Source organism: Arachis hypogaea, chromosome 3 (assembly GCF_003086295.3).
Source record: "Arachis hypogaea cultivar Tifrunner chromosome 3, arahy.Tifrunner.gnm2.J5K5, whole genome shotgun sequence".
NCBI lineage: Eukaryota > Viridiplantae > Streptophyta > Magnoliopsida > Fabales > Fabaceae > Arachis > Arachis hypogaea.
Genome location: NC_092038.1, coordinates 307,071 through 334,352, shown reverse-complemented (window position 1 = coordinate 334,352; position 27,282 = coordinate 307,071). Strand labels below are relative to the sequence as shown.

The 27,282-nt window shown below is 36.0% G+C and overlaps 6 protein-coding genes across 6 annotated transcripts; all 6 read right to left on the bottom strand.

Annotated features, from left to right (window-relative positions):
- Window positions 1-544: 544 nt before the first annotated feature.
- LOC112792799 (uncharacterized) lies at window positions 545-4,744 on the bottom strand. Its single transcript, XM_029297540.1, has 7 exons — window positions 4,510-4,744; window positions 4,248-4,253; window positions 3,691-4,129; window positions 2,656-3,584; window positions 1,740-2,465; window positions 1,248-1,568; window positions 545-1,113 (listed from the first exon to the last, which is right to left on the bottom strand). The coding sequence occupies exons 1-7, from the start codon at window positions 4,742-4,744 to the stop codon at window positions 545-547; spliced, it is 3,225 nt and encodes a 1,074-aa protein (XP_029153373.1).
- Window positions 4,745-10,667: 5,923 nt separating this feature from the next.
- Window positions 10,668-14,290, bottom strand: LOC112784715 (subtilisin-like serine-protease S). The gene is made up of 12 exons (XM_072233758.1): window positions 14,213-14,290; window positions 13,792-13,899; window positions 13,629-13,720; window positions 13,408-13,508; window positions 13,176-13,328; window positions 13,023-13,103; window positions 12,373-12,986; window positions 12,210-12,304; window positions 11,900-12,139; window positions 11,711-11,825; window positions 11,426-11,633; window positions 10,668-11,348 (listed from the first exon to the last, which is right to left on the bottom strand). Exons 1-12 carry the CDS (start codon window positions 14,288-14,290, stop codon window positions 10,789-10,791), a joined length of 2,445 nt encoding a protein of 814 aa, XP_072089859.1. The 3' UTR covers window positions 10,668-10,788.
- A 986-nt stretch (window positions 14,291-15,276) lies between these two features.
- Window positions 15,277-19,097, bottom strand: LOC112784706 (protein SUPPRESSOR OF K(+) TRANSPORT GROWTH DEFECT 1). The gene is made up of 8 exons (XM_025828004.2): window positions 18,214-19,097; window positions 17,652-17,757; window positions 16,829-17,027; window positions 16,392-16,460; window positions 16,235-16,309; window positions 16,017-16,115; window positions 15,752-15,907; window positions 15,277-15,632 (listed from the first exon to the last, which is right to left on the bottom strand). Exons 1-8 carry the CDS (start codon window positions 18,695-18,697, stop codon window positions 15,507-15,509), a joined length of 1,314 nt encoding a protein of 437 aa, XP_025683789.1. The 5' UTR covers window positions 18,698-19,097; the 3' UTR covers window positions 15,277-15,506.
- An 889-nt stretch (window positions 19,098-19,986) lies between these two features.
- LOC112792798 (beta-1,6-galactosyltransferase GALT29A-like) lies at window positions 19,987-21,480 on the bottom strand. Its single transcript, XM_025836174.2, has one exon. The coding sequence runs from the start codon at window positions 20,923-20,925 to the stop codon at window positions 20,125-20,127; it is 801 nt and encodes a 266-aa protein (XP_025691959.2). The 5' UTR covers window positions 20,926-21,480; the 3' UTR covers window positions 19,987-20,124.
- A 1,526-nt stretch (window positions 21,481-23,006) lies between these two features.
- Window positions 23,007-27,151, bottom strand: LOC112784688 (glucan endo-1,3-beta-glucosidase 14). The gene is made up of 3 exons (XM_025827984.3): window positions 26,859-27,151; window positions 23,510-25,718; window positions 23,007-23,357 (listed from the first exon to the last, which is right to left on the bottom strand). The coding sequence occupies exons 2-3, from the start codon at window positions 24,599-24,601 to the stop codon at window positions 23,286-23,288; spliced, it is 1,164 nt and encodes a 387-aa protein (XP_025683769.1). The 5' UTR covers window positions 24,602-25,718; window positions 26,859-27,151; the 3' UTR covers window positions 23,007-23,285.
- On the bottom strand, window positions 25,247-25,711 carry LOC112784696 (ferredoxin, root R-B1). Its single transcript, XM_072233757.1, has one exon. It carries the CDS (start codon window positions 25,709-25,711, stop codon window positions 25,247-25,249), a length of 465 nt encoding a protein of 154 aa, XP_072089858.1.
- Window positions 27,152-27,282: the final 131 nt, after the last annotated feature.

Below are 27,282 nucleotides of genomic sequence, written 5' to 3'. Positions count from 1 at the left end.
GTCAGAGCTCAAATACTCCTTTTCCATCCCTGGAAAGATTGTCAAGACAAAATCGTTTACCTTCTCGACACTCTCAAGCGTGGGTGCAAGAATTGCCCTACTCTGAAAATACCTGTAATCTGACATGTTTTGCAACAAATTTGGATATGCAAAGTCTACCAAATGAGAGAGAGGGTCATCAGTAGTTGTAATCAATAGATCATTTGGAATTTCAACTTCTGATTCATCACCAACAACAGAGCCAATATTTCCATTTCCAACATCAAGTATCCAATTAGCAAATCTCTTCATTTCACCTTCATCTTGATCCGAAGAAGACATTAGAAGCCTCATATTCGTATGCAGTTTCAGAACCTTACAAAATGACCACAGATGGGATGAGTTAATAGCGGATGCCAATATATCGTGTCTACTTCCTTTCGGAATCACCAGAAGTATCTGTCTGAAATCACCTCCTAGAACAACAACCTTACCACCAAATGGTTGATGTATCTTATGTTGATCGGTAACTGACATAAGATCCCTGAGCGTCCGATCAAGTGCTTCAAAGCACATTTTTATTGAGCATTGGAGCTTCATCCCAAATTATTAAGCTACTTTGGATGAGCAGCTCAGCCTTCAAACTGCCATGCTTGATGTTGCAAGTAGATTCATCAGTAATTGTAATGGGTATTGAAAATCTAGAATGAGCCGTTCTGCCACCAGGTAGGAGTAAAGAAGCAATTCCACTGGATGCGACATTTAAAACAATTTTTCCTCTAGACCGAATAGCAGAAGAAAGTCCATTCCAAATAAATGTCTTACCACACCCACCATGCCCATAAACGAAGTAAAAACCACCAGAGTCTGTAACAACAGCATTGAGTATCTCATCAAATACTAACCTTTGCTCATGAGTCATCTTTTGTTCTGTATATAAGTTTGTATGAGTCAACTCATTTGTGTCATATGCTAACTCCTCCTCTATTAGCTTATTCTGAAAAAGGCGAACATGAGACATCTCAGGATATGGCATTGATTGATAGTCTCTTAAAGATCTCGCATTGCTGTTGAGTATCTTCTCAATCTCAATAAGGCAGAGGTTTTTCAATTCGTCATCAGTCATGCTTAGTCCTAGAAAAAGCACATAGTGGTTTTATGAAATATTTAATAAATAATTCTAAAATAAAATTATTAATATTCTTAATAAAAATAAAGATAATAAGAGAATACAATCTTGATATATAAAAAAAGACATAGTAAAATACCTTGGTTTTTCAAAGCTTTTCTCCTCTCATATAGTATTCCATTAGCCAATAATGTCCAAGTTGCATTCCAAACACGCTCTGGGTTGCTAATGCTATTAGATATCAGTAGCATCGCAAATAATTTTCTCAATTGATGACCAGATGCAAGTTCAGCTACCTCATTAATAGCTGCAATGAATTCCCTATCATCGCACAGTAGTCCCATGGAATAGCAAGCATCTTGGAAGCTAGAATATGTAATTCCATTAACTGTCCTAATAGACTCATATGTTGTGCAACCTCTCTGAACAGCTAACAAAATTCTCATATAATAAATATCACCTGTACCCGGTGGAACATAATTTAACCTCCCGATAGAATACCCTCTTTTGCGTGGATGCCACACCCTTGATTCTCTATCATAAACAAATTGATTTGGAAACTCAGCATACGTCAAAGTTTGACCTGCTTCAAATTTTTTATTGGCCTCCATCCATGCTAAGAACATTGTACATTTTCCTTCCTCTTCTTCCACGATTTCTTCAAGATTGTCATCATCTTTAAAGATGATATTTTTCTCTCCAGGCAAATGAAAGGTTAATCTCATCACTGAAGGCCACCTTTGATGAATATCATACGCTAAGGTTCTCCACACAGCCTCACATGCAGACAAATATCTGCAATCATAGAATTGTTTGATCTCATCAATAACCTGAGCATCCTCTCCACTGGAAGCTTCCTTTGTAACTCCAACTGCTACCCTGTCTGGACCTTTATTCACATACTTGAACAAATATTTGATAGCATTCGACTTGTTGCAGTACTCTACATTAACATGCGCTTGATAAGACATCAGTAGATATGCATTGTATGGAACCACATTCCTATTATCCATATGGACTCCCTTCTTCTCAGTAACCACCCCTGTGTCTCGTCTTCTATATGATGGGTATCCACTATCATCGATAACTGTGGTTTTACTGAATGTCTTGGGATAATATTTGGTGCAGTACCCATCTTTCATGCAGGGAGATTTTGAGAATGCTCTACCACATGGTCCATGAATCATATATGTAGATACAGCTCTAAATAATTTTGGATGCTGAGCAGGATCTGGCAACTCTGAAGATATTAATTGATCAATTTGAGTTGTCGTTGTTATCTTATGGTCTCCACTTAACCACAAAAGAATGTGAGCATGTGGTAGACCTCTTTTTTGGAATTCCACCGTATACATCCCTTATACCAAAAAGACAAAAAAAAAGTTATATGTTATATTTAAACTATCTATTTTATGTATGTGCTTTGATAAATTAAGGGTGATAATAAAAAATCAACAATACGTTAAGTAAGAAAATATTTTGCCATTTATTTTATAACAATCTAAATGAATATTTCTCTAAAAATAAGGTCGGATGATGAGCAATACCTGCATCTAGCACTCCAAATGGAATTCCTTGCTTAAGATCCGAGATTATCATGTCAAGCTTAATTTTGAATACTCTACACGATATATCCGGTCGGTCTTCAACCTTTAAGTTCCTTGGATTGTTAACCCTGCCAATCTCTTGCCAACTTGAGTTACATGTCATTGTGATGAAGAGGTCTGGATATCCATATTTCTTACAAATTGCCATAGCATCTTGACAATTATTAAACATGTATCTCATGCCACCAGTGAAGGACGCAGGTAGGATGATACGCTTACCTGCTTTAGAAGCACGTGTCTCACCCCTAACAACTGCATCTTGAATCCCTTTGTATATATCACTCCTCACCTTGGTTTGGTTGTTTCGGTAGTAGGTCAACCTTTGTGCTTCAATCATAGAAAAGCAATCAACCAAGAACTGCTGAAATAATCTTCCACCATTGACAATGGTTGCATACTCGACCTTTCTCTCTTGTATTCTAAATGCTATGAACTCCCTTAAACTCACACGCTGTCTCTTTCTATTTTCATCAGCCCTATGAGATTCTCGCAAAGGAATGTCTTCTTGGTAGCCATCTTCACCGTAAGGAAACATCATAGGGTACTGAAGAGGAATAAATGCGGTGTGTGTCTCATGAATCCTTTGCAGATGTCCAGACTTTAATTGAACTATAATATCACGCCCTGCATCTCCAGAATCAAAATCTCCTACTATTAGAGCTGCGACCTCGTTAGAAGATGGTAAATTGTAGACTCTTGCATCCTTTGATCTTTTTCGGTACAACCGTAGTCTTATATTTGCGATATCTCCTTCATTCAGGTAGTTTCTCACTATCCTAAATGTGTGAGCAAGAACATTATGTTGATCGATCATGTCCTTGAGATCTAGAACTAAGGACTGGTCAATGTTGTTTTTGTTTGTTCTTGAACTGTATAAAACATCAATTGAAAAATATTAGTATTCATAATTAACCAAAATCAAAGTACGAACTACCTAAATAATTTTTTAATCAGTTTGGAATGCATGATACAAACCTGAAAATCTCTATCCTGTTTGAGACCTCATTTTCTGTATCATAAATATATAACTGCGCAAATTTTGGTCTTTGTCCCTCAATTGGTACCAAGCTTCCAATTCTGTGGTAGTTTTGTCCACTCACAATGAACTGGGGAGGACCTGTCCCATCATTGATAGAGGTCTCTATTTTACCTCCGAGGGACGTGAAGCAAAACATGCTATTATAAGTTCTTATATTATCCTTAAAGTGTTTGCTTCTCTGGTCTGCTCCAGATAATAAACCTTGCAAGAGCTGAGGTGGACGTTGCAAAAACGGCAATTGTACCTTCCCTCGCATACAACATATTGAGAACTCAATATTGGATCCTGTTTTAGACTTTTCTGATCTCTCCTCATACCACATCATGGCGTCGCAATGCCGACAAAAAAATTCTGGGTCACCAATATCTATCACATCTAATAATCACCAAGATAATAAATTATGTTTCAGTTATATCTGAAAAAAATACTTTATATAAAAATATATCTTTCTTTCACCATGTTAGGTATAAAAATAATATTTATAAAAGATTACCGAATACTGCAATTTATAGATTAAAAAGATGAGATCATATAATACAATTTTTTTGTGCCAACCTCAAGGTTTAAGTTTTATATGCACACTAATCAAACAATAAGAATTACAATATATCAATGTTCAAATACAAAAATCATAATATATAACCATATCTTAGTTTGAATTTTAAAAACTTGAACACTAAACGATAATTTTTTGTTTATAAAAAGCATAACAATAGTAAATAATAAACTGCTGATATTGCTACTTCTTAGATTACCTGTATTCTCAGCAACATCGAATATGGCTGGGTATTCAATTTGCACAGAATCATCTAATATAGTCGTGTTTTCAGTAATATCCTCAACTTCTTCAAAAATTTTTGAAAGATTTATAGCCAATTCCTTCAAGAATGTTTTTCTTTGTCTCAGGTGTCTTCCTTTTTCAGCTATGCACACTTCTTCTAATTCTTTAGTATCTAAATTTGAATTAGATGTACTTGCTCCTGTAATCATTAGAGATAGTAAATCAAGCACTTTATATTATAAAAAAAAGAAAAATGAATATATATTAAATGTTTGAATCAGCTGAGTTATGAATATATATTATGAAAGTAGTATTAAAGATAAAAGAAGTAGAATTTTAGCTTTATGATAATTACAATCTATCATGCTTATCTTACCATGTCTCTTTTGAAGTAGCATAGTCTTTCTATTCAGTCTTGCATCCCTTTGCAATCTAATTCGATTTGAGTACTCCAATGAATCTATAATAATTATTTAGCATATATCAAAGATTGTTTTCAAGAGACCAATTGAAAAGTTAAATGTTTGGTCTTTAAGTAATAAAAGCATATATTGTCTAGTCACTGAGTTGCAAAACTCATCCCTTTTTCTAAAAATATTTTTTCAAGAACAAATGCTTGACTATGTGAAACTTTCTATTCAAGAGTAACCATCTGCAATCTATCTATTCTTTGTTGAGTTCCTAGATGTATATGCTCCATATATCACAGATAGGATCCAATCATTCTTAATTATTTTAACTTTTGCTAAAAGTGTATAACTATTTATTTTAGAACTTATAAAATATTTGTAACATTCTTATTCAACTTATATTTGAGTATATTAGGCTTGCTATGAGATTATTTTCTTGAGCGCCGGTTATGGCTCATTTTGGATCATGACAAATTAATTGATAATTAATAATGATATCATTATGTTATGTATAGGTAAAAAATTAATTATTTGTATAGAATATAGGTTAAAATATAAAATATATTAAAAATAAATTAAATAATAACATGTATTTATATATAAAAATATCAAGAATGCTAAAAGGTTATTAGAATTTATTGTTTTTAGTTATCAATTAGTTATCAATATTTTAAAATATATAAAATAAAATATATTATTAGATTACAAACTAAAAAAATTAAATTGATAGCTATAAGTGATGACAATAAATAATAAATTATGATGACTTCTAATAGTTTTTAAAATATATAGTAATTAATTTATTTTATAAAACTTTTAGTTTTTTTTTCCTTTTTTATCATTATACACTACTCACACACACTATAAGATTTTAAACTACATCCAGCTTTAGTTGAGAGGCATACAGATATGCCATCTATGTTAGGCCTATGCTACATACAACTTTTAGTTTAAGGTAGACTTTATAATGTGAAATAGAATAAATGGGTGTATGCATAGAAGGATATATAGCAAGCCCAGCCAGTTGAGAGGAGAGAGTTGATTAGTTAAAGAAGTGAAAAGTGAAAAGAAAGTTAAAGGAAGGCATGTGATCTTTTAAGGACTACTATGGGAGTATGTATACGTGTAGTAGCCTAGTAGGTGGTAATAATAAAGCTGTATTTTTGGACAATGATACATATTTTTTAACTTGGTGGTTGGTTGTACTACACAACACATAAATTAATTAACGAGTAGTTTAATCAATGTGAGGGAGAAAGATCAGATGCATATAATAATAATTTAATTTAAATATTACAGAATTGGGTCACATACAATGCAACTTCACAAACAAGTGACTAAGTGAGTAGTATAGTAGCTGCAAGCTAGGTTATCATAGTCAATGTCTTGCATGGAGCAATATATATATCACCTTTCTTTGTTATATAATTTCTTAGCTTGTTCTTATGGTGAAAATTAAGTTTGCCGTTTGATTGTTAAGAAAATCTTTGACTTTAATTGAACCAATAACAATAAAATTAGTATTATTATTAGTACCGTTGATCTATTAAGACACCAGCTTAATTTGTTAATTTTGAGGATTGGAAATGGCAAGGGCGGTGATGAAGTAGAGGGATTGGCAACCTTAAAGAGTTAATGTAGACAAGACAAGACAAGACATGATTTTTCATGACTTGTGAAGTGAACATTAGATTTCGTAATCTATGCAACACTTATAATTTATAAAATGCAAACCACTGACTAAGTCGTCTTATCTGACTTCAAATCTAGTACACACAAAATGAAAAGACAAAGTAGGCTCCAACCCCTATCACCCAATTCAGCAACATCATAAATGACGCTCACAACCCCCCTCCTCTTAATATTCATGACACCTGCTTCTATTGTAGTTTACGGCTCCAATCAATTAGGATACTAAAATATCTTTTCTTTGTAACATTTAATGTAATACTCAGTTTATTTTAAATTACTTTTTATGTCAAGTTAAAATAGGCTCGATGGCCTTTAAAGCTGGATCCAAATCTAATTAATCAATGGACATTCCTAATAAATCTTAACCCTTCATGTATAAATACAATTACAATAAGAATATTGCTTATAACATTTGGTTCTTTAAAAGTGAAATTTACTTCAAATAATAATTAAAAATAAAGCGCTAGCAACATGAAAATTTTATGAAAAAAGCCTGAGCTACTTTGCTTTTTTAAGGCGGAAGTACAAGTGGTTTCTTTTGCTTCTAAAGTAAGCCATTAATCTATTAATTAATGTATTGACACTAGTATAAAATAAATAAATAATATATTCGTACAATTAAAAATATATATGATGAGGTCATAACTAATATAAAAACTTAAGGTGGTGTGACAGATAAATTTTTTATTGATATATGATTACATTAGGGATCATCCTTAAGTCCATACATTTTTACATTAGTCTTAAAAGTACTCATAGAACACATTCAAGAACCTGTGCCATGGTGCATGCTTTTTACGATAATATCGTCCTTATGGGAGAGTCAAGGAAAGACCTAAATAAGAAGTTAGACTTCTGAAAAGAAGCTCTAGAAGTGTATGGTATGCGCATAAGCTGTAGCAAGGCGGAATATATGAAATATAAGTTCGGTCTGAGAAAGGAAAATCATAATATAGAGGCGAAGATTGGAGAAAACATCCTACAAAAAGTTAAAAATTTTAAGTATCTTGGGTGCATCATACAGGATAATGGAGAGATTAAATAGGATGTAAATCATAGGATCCAAGCAAGTTGGTCAAAATGGCAAAGTGCATCTGATCTATAAGTGACAAAAAAGTGCCTTTAGAACTTAAAAGTAAATTCTATCACATTGCTATAAGAAGGGTTATGTTTTATGGTACGGAGTGTTAGGCGGCCAAAGAGGAGCACGAACATAAGTTAAGTGTGGCAGAGATAAAGATGTTGAGATGGATGAGTGGTCATACGCGATTGGATAAAATAAGGAACAAAGATATAAGGGAGAGAGTTGGAGTAGCACCCATTGTGAAAAAGATGGTAGAATCGCGTCTCAGGTAATTTGGATATGTGAGAAAAATATCGATAGAACACCCAGTCAGGAGGATGGATGAGATAGAATATGGATAAGGGATGAAAGGCAGTGGAAGACCTAAGAAGACCATCCATAAGGTAGTCAAAGAGATCTACATGTAAACAGTCTTTTTGTAAACATCATATATATGACAGAATTCAATGACATTCCCAACTAGTGGGACAAGGCTTTGTTGTTGTTGTAAAGTCACAATCTAATTTGTAAAAGAATTTGACAGTAGAATTGTTGATAAGAAAGAATTGAATCATAGTGTTAGTTAAAAATAAATAAATTCGAAGGAGAAGGTTATTCAAATTGTTAAGTGACCTTTTGGAAGAGAAGTTGGTGTTGAAAGAGACATATTTAAGGATGTTGAGTGAGAGCTCGATTAATTTAGCAAATCGAGGAGTTATTCGAGCAAAAGGATCGAAGATTTTTGAAATTGAAGATTATTCTACAGCTGTTACATGATCAGACAAAAGAGCGGAAACAGTTACTTGCATTTTCACACATGTGGGATTTTCATTTCGAATTGCTCAGTTAGGAAAATGACTATAAATACTAGAAGGTTCGAAGTCACAAATGTTGGAACTTTTTTTCAAAAATTACTCACGCACACTCACATTTCAGAGACTTTCTGAGTCTACTTCGAGTTAATTTTCTGTAAAGTTTCTTCCACTTGTTTTTACTCTTCATTTACATTTTTCGCAAACTTTACTTTTCTTGCAAATTTATCTTTTGAATATCATTTATTTTCTTCACCAAATTTACATTTCAGCATCTTTAATTTCCATGTCGAAAAGTCCTTTGATTCAATTGAAGGCAATTTACCGCTTTATTTAAATTCAATCAAATTATTTCAATTTCAGCTAATTTTATTTTTAAAATCTTTAGTTTATACTCTGTCGGCTGTTTTCTTTAAATCTCGTTTAATTCGATGATCTTTAATGCACTTCTAAAAAATTGGTACTCGCAAAAAAGAGGAGTTGGTTTCGCTTTCAAACCATTAAAATCGAACTACCATCGATTTGCTAAAAATCGACAAAACTAATAGGATCTTAGTTATTAACAGTTTGGAATTTGCTATTCCGAACATAATGAATATGTCATAATTCAATTATTACAAATTTTTTATTAAAATAAAATTAAAAAAATATATATATTTCATTTCTTTTATTTATTATTATTTTGAATTTGTAAAAATTCTATTACAGTTACAGTAATTATATTAATAGATTAATATAGTAATATATACTATTAATATAGTAATATATATTATATACTAATATAGATAGTATCTAGAATTTAGAATATTCTTATCCATTAAGATTTAATATGTATAAATCTATCCATACGAGATCGCCCCTTTCATTCTGGGGTGACGGCAGGATCGTACCATTCGAGACTTTTTTTTTCATGTTTTTCCGGGAGTCTGGAGAAAATTGCAATAGGATTTTCCTAATCTTCCCTTTCCGAAAGGAAGAACTTTAAATTCTTTTTACTTTCCGCAGGGACTAGGAGATTGGATCTAGCCGTAAGAAGAATAGAATGCTTGGCTGATAAATAACTCACTTCTTGGTCTTCGACCCCCTCAGTCACTACAAACGCCCCCGATCAGTGCAATGGGATGTGTCTATTTATCTATCTCTTAACTCGAAATGGGAGCAGGTTTGAAAAAGGATCTTAGAATGTCTAGGGTGGGGTTAGGAGGGTCTCTTAACGCCTTCTTTTTTCTTCTCATCGGAAATTTTTCACAAAGATTTGTCATGATAAGAAAGAAGGGGGAACAAGCACACTTGGAGAGCGCAGTACAGTGGATAATTGTATGCTGCGTTCGGGAAGGATGAATCGCTCCCGAAAAAGAATCTATTGATTCTCTCCCAATTGGTTGGATTGAACCATAGTAACACTTTGAAAGCAACAATTACATTTTATATTTTAGTTAACTTAGAAGTGTGAACTAATATTCATGAAATAATCAAATATGTCATGTATGAAAAATATCAAGTAATTTACTAACAAATTATATAGAAGTTGTTCATGATCCAAAGAACAAAGGCTATAATTTAATTAAGGCATTTTACAAAAATGGGTCCAACAAGTAGCCCATATCCATATAAGCAGACCGCAAAAACCAGGGATGAGTGTATCCGACTTACGTACCAAGGTTTATGCCCAACTCCATTTGGGAAACAAGTTTTTGCTCTCCACAACCTCAGACATTGAGGGTTCTTGACCACTTTAACGTAGGACAACTTTTTGAAAAAGACCATTATGGATACTGATGGATAAATATTAATCCATACATTAAATTAAAAGAAAAGTACAAGTAACTAACAATATTAATGAACAATATGAACAATAGATAGAGCAATGCTAGGGGCCAGCAATTTTGGTGATTCTTAGCCATCAACTAGTCATGAATAATGATTTGATGGTGTGAGATTAGTGTGAAATTTCATCCAATGGCTCACCTTCCTCTGCTGGTTACATGGCCAAAATTCAATAAAACTGCTGGCCCCTAGACTTTTCCTCAATAGATATATTGGATGTTCATTTCACTAACTGTGTGAATGAGTATTCTAATATTAAGATTTAGATGAGTAATTTAGAGGTGTAGTGTATTTTTATTTTATTGGTAGTTGTTCATATTATTTAAAAAAGTCATTGATTATCTAGCATAACCTTAAATTAAATTGAAGCAATCACTTTTAAAATAGAGAGCATGATATAATTTTGAGCTAATTCATACACAAATTTGTAAAAAGACATAGATGGTATGTTAATAATAGGAAGTGGAGATTACATTGAGACCAATGGGAGTCCTAACCCTCTGTATGCCATTCTTCCATGTGATGCCACCAAATACAAAGTTGCCATTGCTCTTCTTCAATGCCTTCAAATCAACCCTGAAACTTGCCTTCTCCCCTTCCTTCATGAACCTCAGTTCAGATGGTGTAACTGTAACATTCACACCTTCTGGATTTTCAATGCTTGCATAGTACACTGTTGCTTCCTTGCCGTAGAAGGTAACCGTCCGATACACGGATAAACTGCCGTTCAATTTGGACACACCAATGGAAGGGTAGTTGAAGTTGTATGAAGCTGTAGGATTAGGATCTTTCTCACATTCTCCTCCAGTAGTGAGGTTCTTCAGTTGTGCTGCTGATGCTCCATTGCTACATAGAAACTTGACAACATCTTGAGTATTAAAATCATATACTAGTCCTGGATTCAGTGATGCAAGTGGGTTAACATGGCCAGATCCATAGTCAAAAGGTGTTGTTTTAGTATCATTGGGATCTCTTCCAATGACACGACCAGTGTTGTCCATGACAGTTGCTGTATGTGACATTGAACAAATCATGTCATGGATGGAAACTAAGAAGCAAGAAGTGAGAGTAATAAACGAAACTCACATGTTGTCATAATTGCAGACATTATGGATGCAGGACTCCAGGAGGGATAGTGAGACTTTATAATTGCAGCAACGGCAGAAATGTGTGGGCACGACATTGATGTTCCTGAAATGATGTTATAGTCCAGGGATCGTTGTTCCACCGTGTCTTCGGTTGCTACCGGAGACCATGCTGCCAGAATATTTACCCCGGGTGCTGTGATGTCAGGCTGTAGTTGGATACACTCTTTAGCAAACTCAAAACAAAGATGGATGCAGATTGGAACACACATTTCAGCAAACTTGCCTTGATAATATCTGGTGTTACTACATTGGGCCCCATGGAGGAGAAAGCTGCCACTTCTGGTGCAGGTTTGGTATCAAGAACAGTTCTTGTCGGATAGATTCTAGCAATGGGATTCCTGAGGCAACCATGAGAGTGGAGCTTAGATAAGAATTGAATGAATGGTGCAAGTTATGGTAGTTTAAAACTGACCTCTCTGTGTTGATGTATGATTGAAGGTCCTCTAAGGCATCCTGACCAATGAGAGTGGCTGGGATCACAAACTCAAAGCCAACGTCTCTGGCATTGTGATCAATAAGTATCATTCCAACTCCTCCACCTTCCTTTATTACCATAGCCTTCAATCTTCGGTTCTCAGTGACTTTCTCAATTGTACAGATCACAATTTTGTCCTTTATCAAGCTACGATCTAGAGTATTGTTCTTACAGAAGCTGGTAACAGAAGAAACCAAACCAATTTTTTTACATTTCTATATGCAAAGTAGTCTAATGAAGAAGATACCTTGCATTTGTTGCTGGAACTCCTGGCGCTGCGGCTGCACTTGCATATATCAAAGCATGCCAGTTGTCCATTTTTATTGGATTCAAAGACAGACCCTGCAGGCACATAAATTACTGTTACATTAGGCATTAGCCTTAGAAACATTTTGTGCCTTTGAGTTCACCTTCAAAACTTTTGAATTTCCAAGGTGGATATCTGATCTGAATTGTCTATCGAGGGTGCTAGCAGCAACAGTGAGAATCCAAGGAGCAACATTGCAGGCAGTAGCTGGGAAGATGGAGTTTCCAGCGGAAGCAGAAACAAGAATGCCATTTTGGAATGCATGGAATGCACCAACACTGACTGCATCCTCAAAGTAAATGGGCTGTGGAGGAGAAGGGCCAAAGGAGAGTGACAGAATGTCAACACCATCATGAATGGCATCATCCATGGCAGACAGGATATCTGCATCGCTGCAGTATCCAAACCAACAGGCCTTGTAGATGGCAAGCCTTGCATTTGCCGCGCCACCTCTCGCAGTTCCTCTGCCTATGCCAAGTAAACTGGCATTAGCAACAATGGATCCTGCTATGGTGGAGGCTGTGTGACTTCCATGTCCATCACTGTCTCGTGGTGACCGGAAGTATTGCCTGTTAACCACATCTTCCAATGGACCAACGTCTGCTTCAAAACCTTTTGAATAGAACCTGGCACCAATGATTTTCCTGAAAATGTCCAAACTCCATATGAGATGACATGAGTTGCTAACCTCCCAAGTGTTATGGAATAATGTGTATTCTTACTTGTTGCAATTGGCTAGTGTGAAATTATCACCAGTCACACACTCTCCCTTGAATCTCTCAGGCACAGGGCCTAATCCATAATCCCTGAAGCTTTCTGATTCTGGCCAAACACCTGAAAGCCAATGTTAGCTGTTAACTCATTGCAATCCAAATGAAATGAGACACAATCAGACAAAGTAAATACCAGAGTCAACCACACCAACGATGACATCCGATGCCCAATCCAGTGCCACATGGCTTCCTGTGTAGGCAGAGTTTAATCCAAGAAAATCCCAAGAATGTGTTGTGTGGAGCCTATTCAGTTTGCTCTCAAAAACTGATACCACTGATTCATGTTCTGTAACACAATTAGAAACATACATCAACGGTTAAAAGATTCCACATAGGCTAAATATGATATTTAACTGTAACATTACCTTGAAGTTGATTAGCTTGCTCTGGAGTAAGCATGGCCGAGAAGCCTCTAAAGCTTTTACTGTAATGATGGAGTGCTTCTGCTTTTGCTTCGCCGAGACTACTGAGAATTGAATGAAAGAGAACATTTTAGCCTGTGTTCAAATGTTGGCACACATTGATAAAGCTTAAAATGAACACCAGCAGTTATAGTTAATAATTTAATCTGTCAAAGGTGCCTTGCCTTCCAGTGACTGATGCTAACATCTCATGGTTGGCTCTGATGACTGATTCTGAATTGGGGTGTGACTGATCTCCCATGTAAACTATATAATGCTGTACCAATGAACGTTTTGCTTTAATACACCAGGTAATAGGAATAGTGTTCTGCAACTTCTATTGTATACATCATTTTGACCAGAGAATCTATACTTATAGTTAAGAATTTCATATTCATCATTAGTAGGAATTGCAGTTCTCTTACTAATAAACGTAACTGATATATCATAATGTTCCTTAAAGTGCCAAAATTGTGTCTTAAAAGAAGTGGTTAACTTCAATTCTCTTTTATCTGTCTATTACTATCACTTCAATACAATGAATCACGAACCAAAGAACACAGTGACTTAAAACATAACACGCAAATGCACCCAAAAGAAACATTAATACATTCACCAGGTTGAAGTATGGAAAAAATATAATGAGCGACAGTCGACTTTTGAAAGAAGGGAATTGAAGAAGAGGATAAAATAAACAAGGCTCAAAGGTTGTAGACTTGCATGCAGCACATCACGTAGGAAGCAAATATATGCATGGAGAGCTACTTACCTTGGGGGTGGATCCATTCACCAAAGTATATTCAATTAATAGCACAAGAATGAAACTGAAAACTTTGGAACACCCCATGATACTACAAGAGATAGATAACGGTGGCAATGGTGACTCTGATAGCTCATTCGAACATTCTTATAGCAAAAAGGACTTTGCATACAAGATATATAAAATCTTATTTGCCGGCTGATCATATGTTTCTGCTTATACTTTAGTGCATTGAGATTCTTTGAAAAAGTAAAATAGAATTTTAAAAAACAGAAGATGGGATTGCTCGAAGTAGCAACACTTGGAAGAATTTTAAATGGCAATAATACAACGGATAAATTTTATATGAAATTTGGATGAATCTTATTTTATGCCAAAGATATACTATTGGGATATACTAAACTACATGTGCATGCTTACAGACCAAAAGATTAATTATGTACAACTGATAAGTACTATGATATATGAATTCTGCTATCTGCATGCAGAGAATGATAATAGCTGCTTCTTCGGGTGTGGTTTTAAATGAGAATTTTTTTTTTGGTAAGTTTACATGAGAAATTTTTTTTGTAAATAACATTTACTTTGAGCTTACACTCATTTGTTTCATCCCTTTAAAAAAATCACAAATAAATCTACCGATAGATTGGCCAATTTCATTTTAGATTTAGGAAAATTGACAGATCCAAAGTGATCCATTTTTGTTCCCCTTAAGTTTACTGTCCAACCCACCACCTTATTCTTTGAGCAAATTATTCCGTTAATCTGATACATATAAAAAATAATCAATAAACTTCAACTTGGCTTAAAAAACAAATCCCCACCCCATTCACTCTATTTTTAAATTGAGAAGTCCAAGAAGTTAAAACGATCAAGTTGGTCCAAGTTTCGGTATTTGCTAATTGCAATTCATACCATTGGAGCAGATATCAAAGATAATTTAACTATTTAGGTCTTCCATGTCTTGGTCTTAACTTGCCTTGCAATATATGCTCTCTCTAGCACAATAAAGTTTGGTCTTCCCAAGCATTTCTTTAGAACCGACACATGCAAATGCAAGTACAAAACCAGAATCACACGCAAGTTATTTTTCTGATCATTTCAGATTCTGTTCTTATACACAATTCAGGAGAAGCAAAATGAGTATCCGCTTTTATAAATCCATTTCCCTAGAATTGGGGATTTAATCATCCCCAGAACTGAATGTAAAAAGATTCATTTCACTTGCTCCAATGGTTAAGTAAATTACAAATCATAATATGCTTAAACGGGTGTGAATCTCCAAAGTGAAATTCCATCACGATTAACCCTCCTCTCCAAACTCCTTTGTGAATCTCTCATGTACGTCGAGATCAGCTTTGCTTACAGTAGGCCTTTGTCTAGCAAGCACCTTGTCAAAATCTGTTCTCGATATAGGTGGCGGAAGGATCTGGATAGCAAAAAGAACATAAAGAATCACACTTCTCTAATTATCGCTAAAGAATATAAGGCATACAGTTCTAAACTTCTAATGTCATCAAAATATACAACATGCCAGCTCTAGAATACCTTAGCAGCAAGTCCTTTTGCGGCAAGGTCTTGCATTGTGATTTGTATTGCACCCTGTTGCTTTGGTCCACATGGGATCCACATACCCTCAGGATCCTTAAAGAAAAACATGGCATCTTGGGTTTTGCGAACGGGTTCAAATAAAACATCCTTCACCTGAAGAACAGGTCATATACTTATTAAGATTATGCAAGTGAAAAGATAACAAGATTATGCAAGTGAAAAGATAACTGCAACCAGATTTTAATACAGAAATCAAACTTACACAAACAGATATATCTGAACCTGAAAATCCCTCTGTCTTGCGTGCCAAGTGTTCAAAATCACTCTCGGTCAAGTTATGAGGTGTATCTCCTAGATGCACCTGCTCAGTTTATCAGCCATAAAAAATATACTCAGAGTCTAGGATCATTTGTGAAGTTCACATAATAAGTAAGACCCATTCATAAATAAATATATTGACCACATATATTGCGCCCTTACCTTGAACATGTGTTGGCGGGCTTTCAAATCTGGTAGTGGAATGTATATACGCTTATCAAAACGCCGCCTTATGGCCTGAAATTATGAGTTGATTAATCAAAACAGAACCACATTGCTTGAATATGGGGGTGAATGAAAAAGAAAAGAGAACTCTTACCTGGTCAAGAGCATAAGGTGTATTCGTTGCTGCAAGAACAAGAACTTTCTGGTCATTGTTTCCTACACCCTACAGTGTAAGGCGGATGAATTACATTAGCTTCAGAAGTAAAGCCAAAAATAAAAGAGACTGACACCAAAATTATTGGAAACTTAACTATTCAGTTTTTGTGGAATAAGGATGCATGACAATGGTAATTCCCATTAAGAAAGTCAAATCAATAAGGCGCGAGAGGAGAAAACAACCTTATTTCAACAACATTGACTACTTCAATAAAAAATGAAGAATGAATCATCTAGAGGTATATGCAACCTTCTGTGAGATTATGACCTAGTTTTGTGTAAAAAAACTTGACAGAGGAGACAATGTTTATAACAATAAAATTCAGGTTTCAGCAAGCAAACCGATTATTATTCTTATTACCATAAAATTAATACCTGCATCTGCACCAGAAGTTCAGTTTTAATACGTCTAGAAGCTTCACTCTCATTGCCTTCTCCACGCTGACCACATAGCGAATCTATTTCATCAACAAATATGATAGAAGGTGCACTATCCCGGGCCATTTGGAAAAGATTTGAAACTAGCTTTTCACTTTCACCCATCCACTTTGAAACCAAGTCCGATGAAGAAACACTGGAGAAAAATTCACATGTTAAAGACATACCGGGAAAAACCAACATATGGACACAAAACAATAACAATATCCAGAAAAACTATTTATATACAAAATTATTATCAGGAAAGGTAGAATTCGAAAACCAACATAGCACAATGCACATAAGAAATTCACCCGTTGCCAAGAAAGGGGCAGTTGAGGGAGGAGAATAGGAAAATAATGCAATAATTTTTCTATGAATGGTCAGCACTGCCTGATAGGGTACTGAAAACAGGAAGAAAAATGAGGTTGGATAGTGGCTAAATTTTCATGATTCCATAAAAGGAAAAGAACCTAACATTTCTCAAATGCACTACCATGACCAAATGATTCATTGAAGGCTTTACCTAGGCAGGGTTTATTAGTTTTCTAAGATGTAACCAAAAGCTCTGGATAAATTTAGGCCTGAAAGGCCAAACAGATAACAAGTTAAACAAATGTAGGTCTAAAATCAGTGATATGCACTTTCACAAGACAAACCTGTTGCTTAGTAAAAATTTTACACACACACATATATATATATATATATATATATATATATATATATATATATATATATATATATATATAAATGAAATAATAGATTAATAGAATAAGTATACCTGAAAAATGTAGAGTCAGCTTCTGTTGCAACAGCCTTGGCCAAATATGATTTACCAGTTCCGGGGGGTCCGTACAACAAAAAAGCTCTCCAAGGCCGTCTTTTACCTGAAAATAGGCCACAGCAAAAGCCAAAACTAATTTAACATTTAATAAACAGAAGGAAATAAAAAGAGACAAACAAACTTAACAAGCTAAATAATGTCCTGCTTATAACGCATAAACACAAACACACACAATATTCAATCAAATTTGCAACCAAACAAACAAATTCAACAGTATTCTGTCATAAACACCTCCTTGCTACAGAGTAGTCACAGTCAACGCATATTGCAATTATAGAAATAATTCTGTATCATCATCATCCATCAGCATTCACCACATTTAAAGTAGGATGGTGGAATGCCAATGTTCAAATTCTGAATTGTCAACCATGATCACATTCCATTGACTTCGATAAATGTACTAAGGATTGGAGTAAAAAGATTCTAACAACTAAAGAAACAGCTAGTCATCTAGCTATGAACCACTCATGTAAAAAAAGTAGGGGCAAGAGAGAGTCACCAGTGAAGAATTGAGGAAACTTAACGGGCAAGATAACCGCCTCCTGCAACGCCTGCTTGGCGCTCTCCAAACCCGCCACGTCATTCCACTTGACGTTAGGCTTCTCCCTAATGATGGCAGAGTTCAAACCCGCCCTCAGCTTGGCCTGCTCGGGATCCTCCCCGTCCCCACCTCCGCTGCCTCCTTCTCCGTCCTTGGGCTTGGTCTTGGGCCTGGTGGCAACGGCCGCGTCCCCGTTGGAGGCAGGCCCAGTCCCACCGTCGTCAAGAACAGCACGGATCTCCTCGGCACGACGAAGGTACTCGGTGAATTTCTGCGTGATAGCCTCCTTGATCTTAGGGTTCTTCTCGTACTTGAGGTGGGTCTTGAAGTACTCCAAGGCGTTCATGTAGAGAGGGAAGGCCTTGGCGTAGTTGCCATTGTTGTCCTCCTGCACCGCTTGCTTCACGTACTCTATCGCTTGCTCCTTGAAATTACTATACATCTTCTATTCGATTTCCTTCTTATTGTTTCTCTTGCATAGACGAACTTGGAACCCTATACAGCAGCAGTGCGATTGAATTTGAAGTAAGTTTGGGATTTTTTTAAAAAAATTATTACTTTGCGATTGGAATGTTAGAAACCCTAAAAGATTGATTTCGTTTGGAGGATTTCGGTTTTGTAAGGATGTAATTGGGGAAAGAGGGTGAACGCGTTTGGATGAAGTTGTCGATGGCGTAAACGCAGAAGGTTCTTCTGCGGAATCAGAAAAAAAGACCAAAACTGTGGAATTTTCCTTTTTGTATTTCCACCTTCTCAGGGCTGCGGACTGTCTCTTGCGTCTGCCTTTTATTTTTTTTTTTTCAAGCTTAAAGTCGTAAAAATAAAGATAATGAATTTTTTTTCACAGAACTTACTATTTTATTTTTCTTAATAATAGAAGAGAAGTTATAGAAATTTAAAACTAATATATAATAGAAAAATAACATTATGAATGAAGAATAACAATGTTCATTTTCAATGTTTACGGAACAAAAAATAAAATGTATATAACCCCCCTTAAAAAAAATACTTGACGTTGCATTAAAATAAAAAAAATCCTAGTAGAAATTGGTGTACTGTGTACACTTTTATTTGTTTAGATTTTTTTCTCCAATCAATTTTCTTTTTAGGAATTAGGATATTGACTTTAGCATAAAGAATGTGTATATAAAGAATAAAAAAATGAATAACAAATATAAAGACTCATAAAGAGTTAAAAAAAGAAAAGTTTGTATGAAGTTTATAAGTATTGGGTGCTAAGTTCTTGACCTCACAATATGTAGATGGCCTTCTAACTCTACCAGTATGTAGTACGTAGTGTTCTTTTGTTGAACATACATGATATGACATAACAGGATTGAGGATTACATACAATACAACACTCTCTCATTAATAAATGTTTTGTTATATAAACAACACACAAGAGATGCTAGCTGTTTCCCTCTCTAGATTACACGCCATTGAATGAAGTTATTTAGTGAATATGATGGCAACCGAGTAACAATAAAAAAGAAGACAAGTTGTAAGCTTGTAGATATAATGGCAAGACAAATTTTAGGAGACCAGCAAATTTTGTGATTTTTAGTTATTAATAATATTTTTAATGGTATAAAATTACATCTAATAATATATAATCATTCAATTTTCTTGTGATGATTAAATGTTGGCCAGAATTTAATAAAAGTACTGCTTCTAGCACTCATCTATCGGCAATATGGCATGCCTAATCGTTCAGTAGTGTATATTCAACTAACAAAAAATTACACTTGCTGTGTTATCATTTATCAACGCTAGCTACATACAACGCAATTTTTTCCGACATTACAAATCTTTGAAACTTGAGTCACTGTTCCGTACGTAGCTTATAATTATCACTGGCTATCTACGCATCTAACCAAGAATTTCAGTCACGATAAAGATGGAAAACATGATAGGCAAGAGTAAGTGATATAAAACAACAGGAGGGAGGTTGAAGTTGTCTGAGAGGAATGGTATAGGGTTGTGGCGATCGACAAGGTGGCGGTAGAACTGATACTCAGCCTCGTAATGGTGCAAATGGAGCTCAGCCTTCTGGTTGGTATGATAATGGTGTTTGGCAGAAGCTGATTTACCAAATCCAAAGATGCTAACTTTGTCACAAATGCCCAGAGCAAGCATGACGGCCTGCAATCCAGAAGAGTAATGGAAGAGAGCCCCATCATGGGCACTCCCCCACTCGTCCAAGATCTTGCCACTTTCCTCCACAAACCTCTTCAATGAATAATACTTGACAATCCTTGCGCACAAGACATCAAACCTGGGATCAGTTACCAAGAGGGGAGCCTTGTGGGAAGCATTGCAGACAGTGAAATCCAGAAAGTGGACGGCCTGACAAATATACATAACAATGGGGATGTGAGGCCCATAAGGGTGGCAATAGCATCCAACTCTTCTGGCACACAGGTGCACAATGTTGCTATTCACAAATGATATTGTTGTCTTCTTCCCAACCTTGTTCTCAAAGTTATTCACCCTCGCATTGTTCAGCCTTATCACTGCATCATGCGAATCAATCAACCTACCATAATCACTCTTCAACAGGATCCCGCTGTTCCCCACAACCGCACAAGAACCGTATTTTCGTAAATTCCCATCCAAGATACCGTTTTTCTTGTCAATGGGGGCTTTCACCAACCGAATCAGCTCATCCATGATATTTGCTTGGAATCGCTTCTTCCTCGCCCAATCGTTCAGGGCCTTACGGAAATCGAGCCAGTAACGGTAGAACAGAGGGGAACGGAGCGTCGCCGGAATGGTGCTCCGGGAGGAAGATCTGTCTCCGGCGCTGGCGACGTCGTGATGGATGATCCGCCGCCACGAGATGAAGGTCCGGAGGCGGAGCTGGCTGGCGAAGTTACCATCGAGGAGCTTCTGGATGTCGTGGTTGAGGTTGTGATCGGCGATCTGGATGGCGGCGTGGCGGAGGAGCGTGGAGTTGAGCCCGTGAAGTGAGGGTGGCTAGGAAGAGGAGGAGAAGCGCGAAGAGTGGGCAAAGAGTGGGTTTCATGGAAAATGCATGGATGATGGTGGAAATGTTGTCCGTGTGTTGTTCATGCTGCATGCCTTGCCTTTTTACTTTTTACGCAACTGCATGGTTATTCATTTTCCTTCCAACAATTATTATAAAATAATAAAATCTCTACTGCTTTTTGTCTCTCTCTTGTAATCATCTCATTAATTAATTAGTTAATGAATATATATTACATTAAGATCCACGCCTTTCCCCTACATATGCACTACCTAGGGGAATGCACCCCTGTATAATTCTCTAAATTCAACTATATTGTTACCATCCATGTCAATTTTACTTCCTTCTCTTAACCGATAATTTTATAAGAAGAAAAGAGAAATATTCAAGATGCTCCCTTATGAAGGAGAGAGAATAAACAAAAACCTATGGATTACATATTGGTTAAAAAATTGTTAACCCATTAAATCTTCTCTAGTGGTATTAGTAATGTTAATATTGCTGACAACTGACAAGTGTTAAGATATCTGCGTAAAAAGAGGCCTCTTGAATTCACCAAAAGTTCACGTATGGAAGCATATGATCATTGAGGCAGAGATAAATTGTTCAATTCAATCCTCTCTGACAGCATTGTTACCAGGGAAATAAGGAGCAAATGCTGTTCACTTTCAAAGGCCTGGACCATCCCAGTCCCACCAAGCGATCACCAGCTCACTTGTTTGTCACCCTCACGTTCTAGAATATTCCACATGTGTCTTTTATGCAACACAAAAACATTGGAGATAATAGAAATCATCTATTAATCAACTTCGATGGTAAACTAGTAAACTGGATTTGATTCCAATACCGTACGTGAATGAATCACTGTGGAAGTTAATTGATTATCAACTACCCCAGCTCGGTATGATCCAGAAAATTTTAACTTTATGTGGGAAGACAAAATTATTGGAGAAAGGTTATGTCATATCGGAGATAAGGTTCACAATCGTGGACAAAAACTTGTGGGGTTTGAATTTCTGGCATGAGGATCATCAAACCTATTCTTTTCCTCCAATCTCATGCAACCAATTTGGACTCTATTATAGCTTAAGACAAGGAGAATTTCATTCTTATGCATGATTGCAAGTTGGAGACCCTTGTATCATATTTTTTTTAATAGAAAATTACTACAACCATAAATTTTTGAAAGAAAATACGTGCCCAAATGATGTGACACATATAATAATTAACGAGTAGAGGAAGGTTTTTCTTGGGGTGGTTATGGGCGGCACAAGAATCCACTTACTACATAACATAACACTAATTGGACAGCATTAACAGGTTCTGCTTCAATTCATATTATTTAGGCAGAGCATTTCTCAAGTATGGTTCCAAAACTCTCCCATCACATGATTTTCGTATTGTTTAAATTTGTATACAGCTCTATAGTAAAGTCAAGAATACAATGGTTGCATAGAAACCGCTTTCCCTTTTGAGCCTCCAACTGAACTTTCACACAGACACAGCTGCATCATCATTTCTATTTGCAGATAAGATAGAATGGATCCTACACTACTACGATTATTACATATTCATGATCATAAACACTTTAAATACAAACAGAAGAGTTTTATTTTAAGTTTTAGAAATAGTAAAATATATTTGTGGTTCACATATTATCTCACAAATACTCAAATGAAACAGGGAATAAGGTTTTTTTTCATGTGAATTTTATATGATTTTGTGTTGATTATTTATCATTACTCAATATAGCCAAATGGCATATGATCCATAAAAAAATGTTTAATTATTGGTTAAAATTAACATATAATAAAATATAAGAAAAAGATATATTCCAATCGAAATAGTAATGCATCAAATAATACTATCAATTCCCTTGCTAATAAAATTACAAGGAAATTAACAACCAAAAACTAAAAGGAAAAAAATTTGTAGGGATAATATTTTTTCCCCTCACCTTGAATAACTTTTTGTCTCAAAAGTCAAAAGAATCATGTATATGAATTCGGGAATCCTGTTTACATTGACCCTTCCCTTCTGAATGTCACAATCTCAAAAGCTCCCAAGCGGAGATAAAGCATGTAACTATACAGGCAAGAAAATTAACAGCAGAACCCTGCAAATTAAGAGCAATGGAATTATCAGATATAGATGCACAAAACAAAGTGTATGTGAGAATTTTGACAGGTAGGTATGTAGGTATAACAAAGGAAATCTAAATTAACAAATTAAGTGAGAAGCTTAAGATTTGGAGTAGTATCTACTTACATTGGAACTGGATGCAATAACCATCTCAGGGAGAAAACCCTGCAATCCAATGTTATAAACTGGGGTGCCATCAGGATAGTAAAGGCCATAGTTCCTCTCTGATGCGGGTCCAGGCTTCAAATTTTCATTGAACAAAGCAAACACATAAATATCAATTGGAACTGATGGATTTGCAGGAGTTCCTTGCTTCTGCTCTATCCTTTTCAGCAGATTACCATTATAAGTTGCTGCATTCTCTGGTGAGGCTCCAATTTCATTAGTATCACCCTTAGAAGGCCAACCTGTCTCTGAAATCCGGACCTCAATGTCTGTATGGCCCAGCATCTTGATGGCAGCATACACAGCATCAATTTGAGCATACAACATGTTGTCATAGTTGAGATTGGTGTTGGGATCGATGGAACCGGGATTGGGCTCGAATAGTACATAGCTCAAAGAAACCTCACTTGGGTTGTCCTTGTATGCAAAAAAAGGGTATGCATTGATGAGAAAAGGTGAATTGAATTGAGAGTGAAAAGCAAGAAGTGGTTGGATATATTGAAGCAGATCTTGCCTAAACGAACCAGACGAAGGAGGGTATGAATTGCTTAATATGTTGAAAGAATGTGCTGTTGTGACAGTAACTTGTTGGTCTAATCCAAGATTAACAAGGGCGCCATGAACACTCTGCATTGCTGGCAGGAGATTCATGATTAACTGGGTATCATTGGTGTTGAAGACTTCATTTCCAACGGTGATGCAGGTGATCTTGGTTTGTGAAAGGTAAGGTTGAAGGTGTTGCTGAATCCATGATTGAGCCTTGGAAGGGTCTGTCATATTGGCAAGGTACTCGTTTCCAAGGCCTACAACAAATTGGACATTGGAATTGGAGAATGCGAGTAGCACATTCGGATCAGCATCATAGAGCTTGATCCTAGTCACGTTCATTGATTTGATAAGAAGCACTACTCTTGATGGAGATGGAAGATTGTTGGCTATCTGGCCATAGTTGATTCCAAAACCAAGGGAACTTATTTGCACAAATGAAGCTGAAATGGTTAGTAGATGGAAGAGAAGAGTGAGGAAGAAGGAGGGGCCTCTGTTATTGGCCATAGACAGAATGCTGAGACTTTCTTTGTAATGATAATAATTGTAAAGTATTTAGTATTTACACATTTGTCAACATACGTATACTTGAAGTGAGTAGTGAGTGGTGACATCACATCACATGCTCAATGTTGAAACTTGAAACTGAACACCTCACGCCCTCCATGACCATGAAAGACGGCTCATGGCACGTGTTTCGGATCTCCATCTCTTTACATCATTCTTTTATTGTTGTCATAACTCATAACATGGCAGATGCCATTTCTCATCATTAGGAATACTTATTTGAACAACACTAGTTCTTAACTAGATATTGGCCTTCAAGGCTTCGATAAGGAGCAACAAAGTCATTTTAATTTCTGCAGTTGAAGAAACACTTTCAATATATAATTTATGAGTTCATTGGTCATAGGACATTCTGGTGACTCAACGAGATTTTTCTTTTTTGTCACATTTGAAATTCACCAAACACGAAAAATCCAACTAGAGTTATAGTAACACTTATCAGTTATCACATTTAAATTCCAACAGGAGGTAGTAAACACACATATCCCAAGTCACTAATAACCCCAAAACAAAGGTTTTATGATGATAAAGCAGAACAAGCAAATTTGGCTGCAAAGTCTAGCTACGATTCCCAGTCCCCATTTCTCAGTATAGATCGCCTTCCTTGTGAGTTTCAATCACACAATCTGAAGTTGGATAGGAGACACAGGTTAGCAAAAATCCTTTATTCAGTTGATTCTCGTCGAGGAACGCGCCATCGGACTGATCCACAGTGCCAGAGACAATCTTGCCTGCACAGGTGGAGCATGCTCCTGCACGGCAGGAATAAGGGAGCTCCACTCCGGCATTCTCGGCTGCATCTAAGATATAAGTGTCGTCAGGGGCCTCAAACTCATTCTCTTGTCCATCCGGGCCAATCAGTTTAACCTTGTAAGCAGCCATGGCAGTCACTCTGGATGAATGGGACGACTTCAAACCGAATGATCTGGAAACACTCCTCACCGACCCAATGAAGGAAGGGCACTTCACCATGGCAGTGCTGGATCGATTTGGGATTGCAGTTTGAAACGTGCATTGTGGGGAAAGATTCACAGTTGATAGGGTTGCCATGACTACCCTGAAAACAAATTCATTCATATAACATTAACTTCTTACAGAATGGACTAGTTATCAAGCACAAAGCAAAGTTCAAACAATATATACATATACTTGAAACCGATTTGAGTTCAGTTAAAGGTAATAAGATTAACACTTCTAGGCAAATATATTCATTAGATGCAAAACACCAGACTAAACTTGTATATTAAGTGCAACTGTATAATTGCTATATGTAATACGGTGCATTGTTCCTCAAAACAACAAAATCTGAAAGTAGGTACCAAAGCATGGGTATGCAATTAACAATGTTGATGTTCACAAAGACACAAACTCTGGTATCATTACATAAAAATTGTTTTAAGAAATGGCATAAACAAGGACTGTCGTTTCTAGGATCCTTTGATAATTTCACTATAAAAAAAACATAACAAGACACCGCATATGACATAAGCATAATGATTTGTCCATATTTATGGCATCAAATTACAACTTGGTAGCAAGCACAGTCAACATGCAAAAGAAAAATTCAAATTATTCCCAGAGAGCAGGGTAAAGCACAGCTGCATCTAAAATTACAGAGGGCAAGGTAAGGAAAAAAAAAGTTGAATCCTAAAAGCAAATGGCAAATCAGGTTCATGTTGCAATGTTGCATGAATTTAAGCCAGATACAAAAGTTACACAAAAGATGGAAGTGATTCCATTCCGTTGTATAAAAAGAGGCCATTTGATTTATGGAGCAGTATGAGAAGAAGCAAGCTGGTAGCTCTCTGCTCTTCACTCGAAGCTCCAAATATTCAAACAAAACTATGCTCAAACTCCACACTCACATGCACACACTTGACCCAAAAACACAAAAACAATGAAAATCAAAGACCTTTCAACTGTAACAGTACCACATAATTACATCAAGAAATAAACAAAGATTTTTCCTTTGCATGAAAGACACACCCCCAATACTATAGGGGAGAAAAAAGAGCAAAAGAGATGGAAAACAATAAGCAAGTTCCCTAAGGATCTGAAGAACAGTTAAATAAACAGCATGGTAACAAAAAGGGTTGACAAAATCATTTAAAAAAGAACGGATCAGAGTGTTGCACGAATAGGAGATGTGAGAATCCATAAAGAGAAAGGCAATGAAGAGAGAGTAAAAGGGGCTTACAAGAGGGAGAAGGGGATGAAGAAGGCGGCGGTGGTTGGTGGCAGCGGAGAAAGCCAAGTGATTCACGAGACAAAGGGAAAGGAATGCTGTGCCTTTCTGTTTTCTTTATTATTTTATATTTATATATAAAAACACAGAAAGAGACGAAGGGTAAGTGTTAATTGTGACCGACCCGACCCGATTCGCCATGCACATGTAACACATCTTGCATTTCATACAACAACTTTAGTCACTAGCCTCCTTTTTGTCATCTACCAAAAATTAAATTGCATACAGTATCTAAAGTCTACAACATCCTTTGGAAATATCATAAACTAAGAATAAAAACAATAAAAAGGTTTTGGACTAAAACAAACAAACTATGGGCGCATATTCAAATTCAATTGGATCACCAAAAATTGTTATTTTATTTAAACGGCCGAAA

Bases quoted from the DNA above. Each gene is read 5' to 3' on its own strand.
- LOC112784696 (XM_072233757.1), bottom strand. From the start codon at position 25,711: ATGGCAACCCTATCAACTGTGAATCTTTCCCCACAATGCACGTTTCAA.
- LOC112784688 (XM_025827984.3), bottom strand. From the start codon at position 24,601: ATGGCCAATAACAGAGGCCCCTCCTTCTTCCTCACTCTTCTCTTCCAT. The intron at 23,358-23,509 runs GTAAGTAGATAC...CTTAATTTGCAG, and splicing joins TTATTGCATCCAGTTCCAAT to GGTTCTGCTGTTAATTTTCT.
- LOC112792798 (XM_025836174.2), bottom strand. From the start codon at position 20,925: ATGGATGAGCTGATTCGGTTGGTGAAAGCCCCCATTGACAAGAAAAAC.
- LOC112784715 (XM_072233758.1), bottom strand. From the start codon at position 14,290: ATGGGGTGTTCCAAAGTTTTCAGTTTCATTCTTGTGCTATTAATTGAA. The intron at 12,987-13,022 runs GTGATAATTTCA...GCAACAAGTAAG, and splicing joins CAAGGGAGAGTGTGTGACTG to AATACACATTATTCCATAAC. The intron at 11,634-11,710 runs GCAAGTTTGCTG...ATCCAACTACAG, and splicing joins TAACACCAGATATTATCAAG to CCTGACATCACAGCACCCGG.
- LOC112784706 (XM_025828004.2), bottom strand. From the start codon at position 18,697: ATGTATAGTAATTTCAAGGAGCAAGCGATAGAGTACGTGAAGCAAGCG. The intron at 17,758-18,213 runs GTGACTCTCTCT...GCCTATTTTCAG, and splicing joins GTTTCCTCAATTCTTCACTG to GTAAAAGACGGCCTTGGAGA. The intron at 16,116-16,234 runs GTAAGGGCGCAA...TAAACTGAGCAG, and splicing joins CCCGCCAACACATGTTCAAG to GTGCATCTAGGAGATACACC.
- LOC112792799 (XM_029297540.1), bottom strand. From the start codon at position 4,744: ATGATTACAGGAGCAAGTACATCTAATTCAAATTTAGATACTAAAGAA. The intron at 1,569-1,739 runs GTACAATGTTCT...CACCGGGTACAG, and splicing joins GGAAGAAGAGGAAGGAAAAT to GTGATATTTATTATATGAGA. The intron at 1,114-1,247 runs GTATTTTACTAT...TGCTTTTTCTAG, and splicing joins AAAAGCTTTGAAAAACCAAG to GACTAAGCATGACTGATGAC.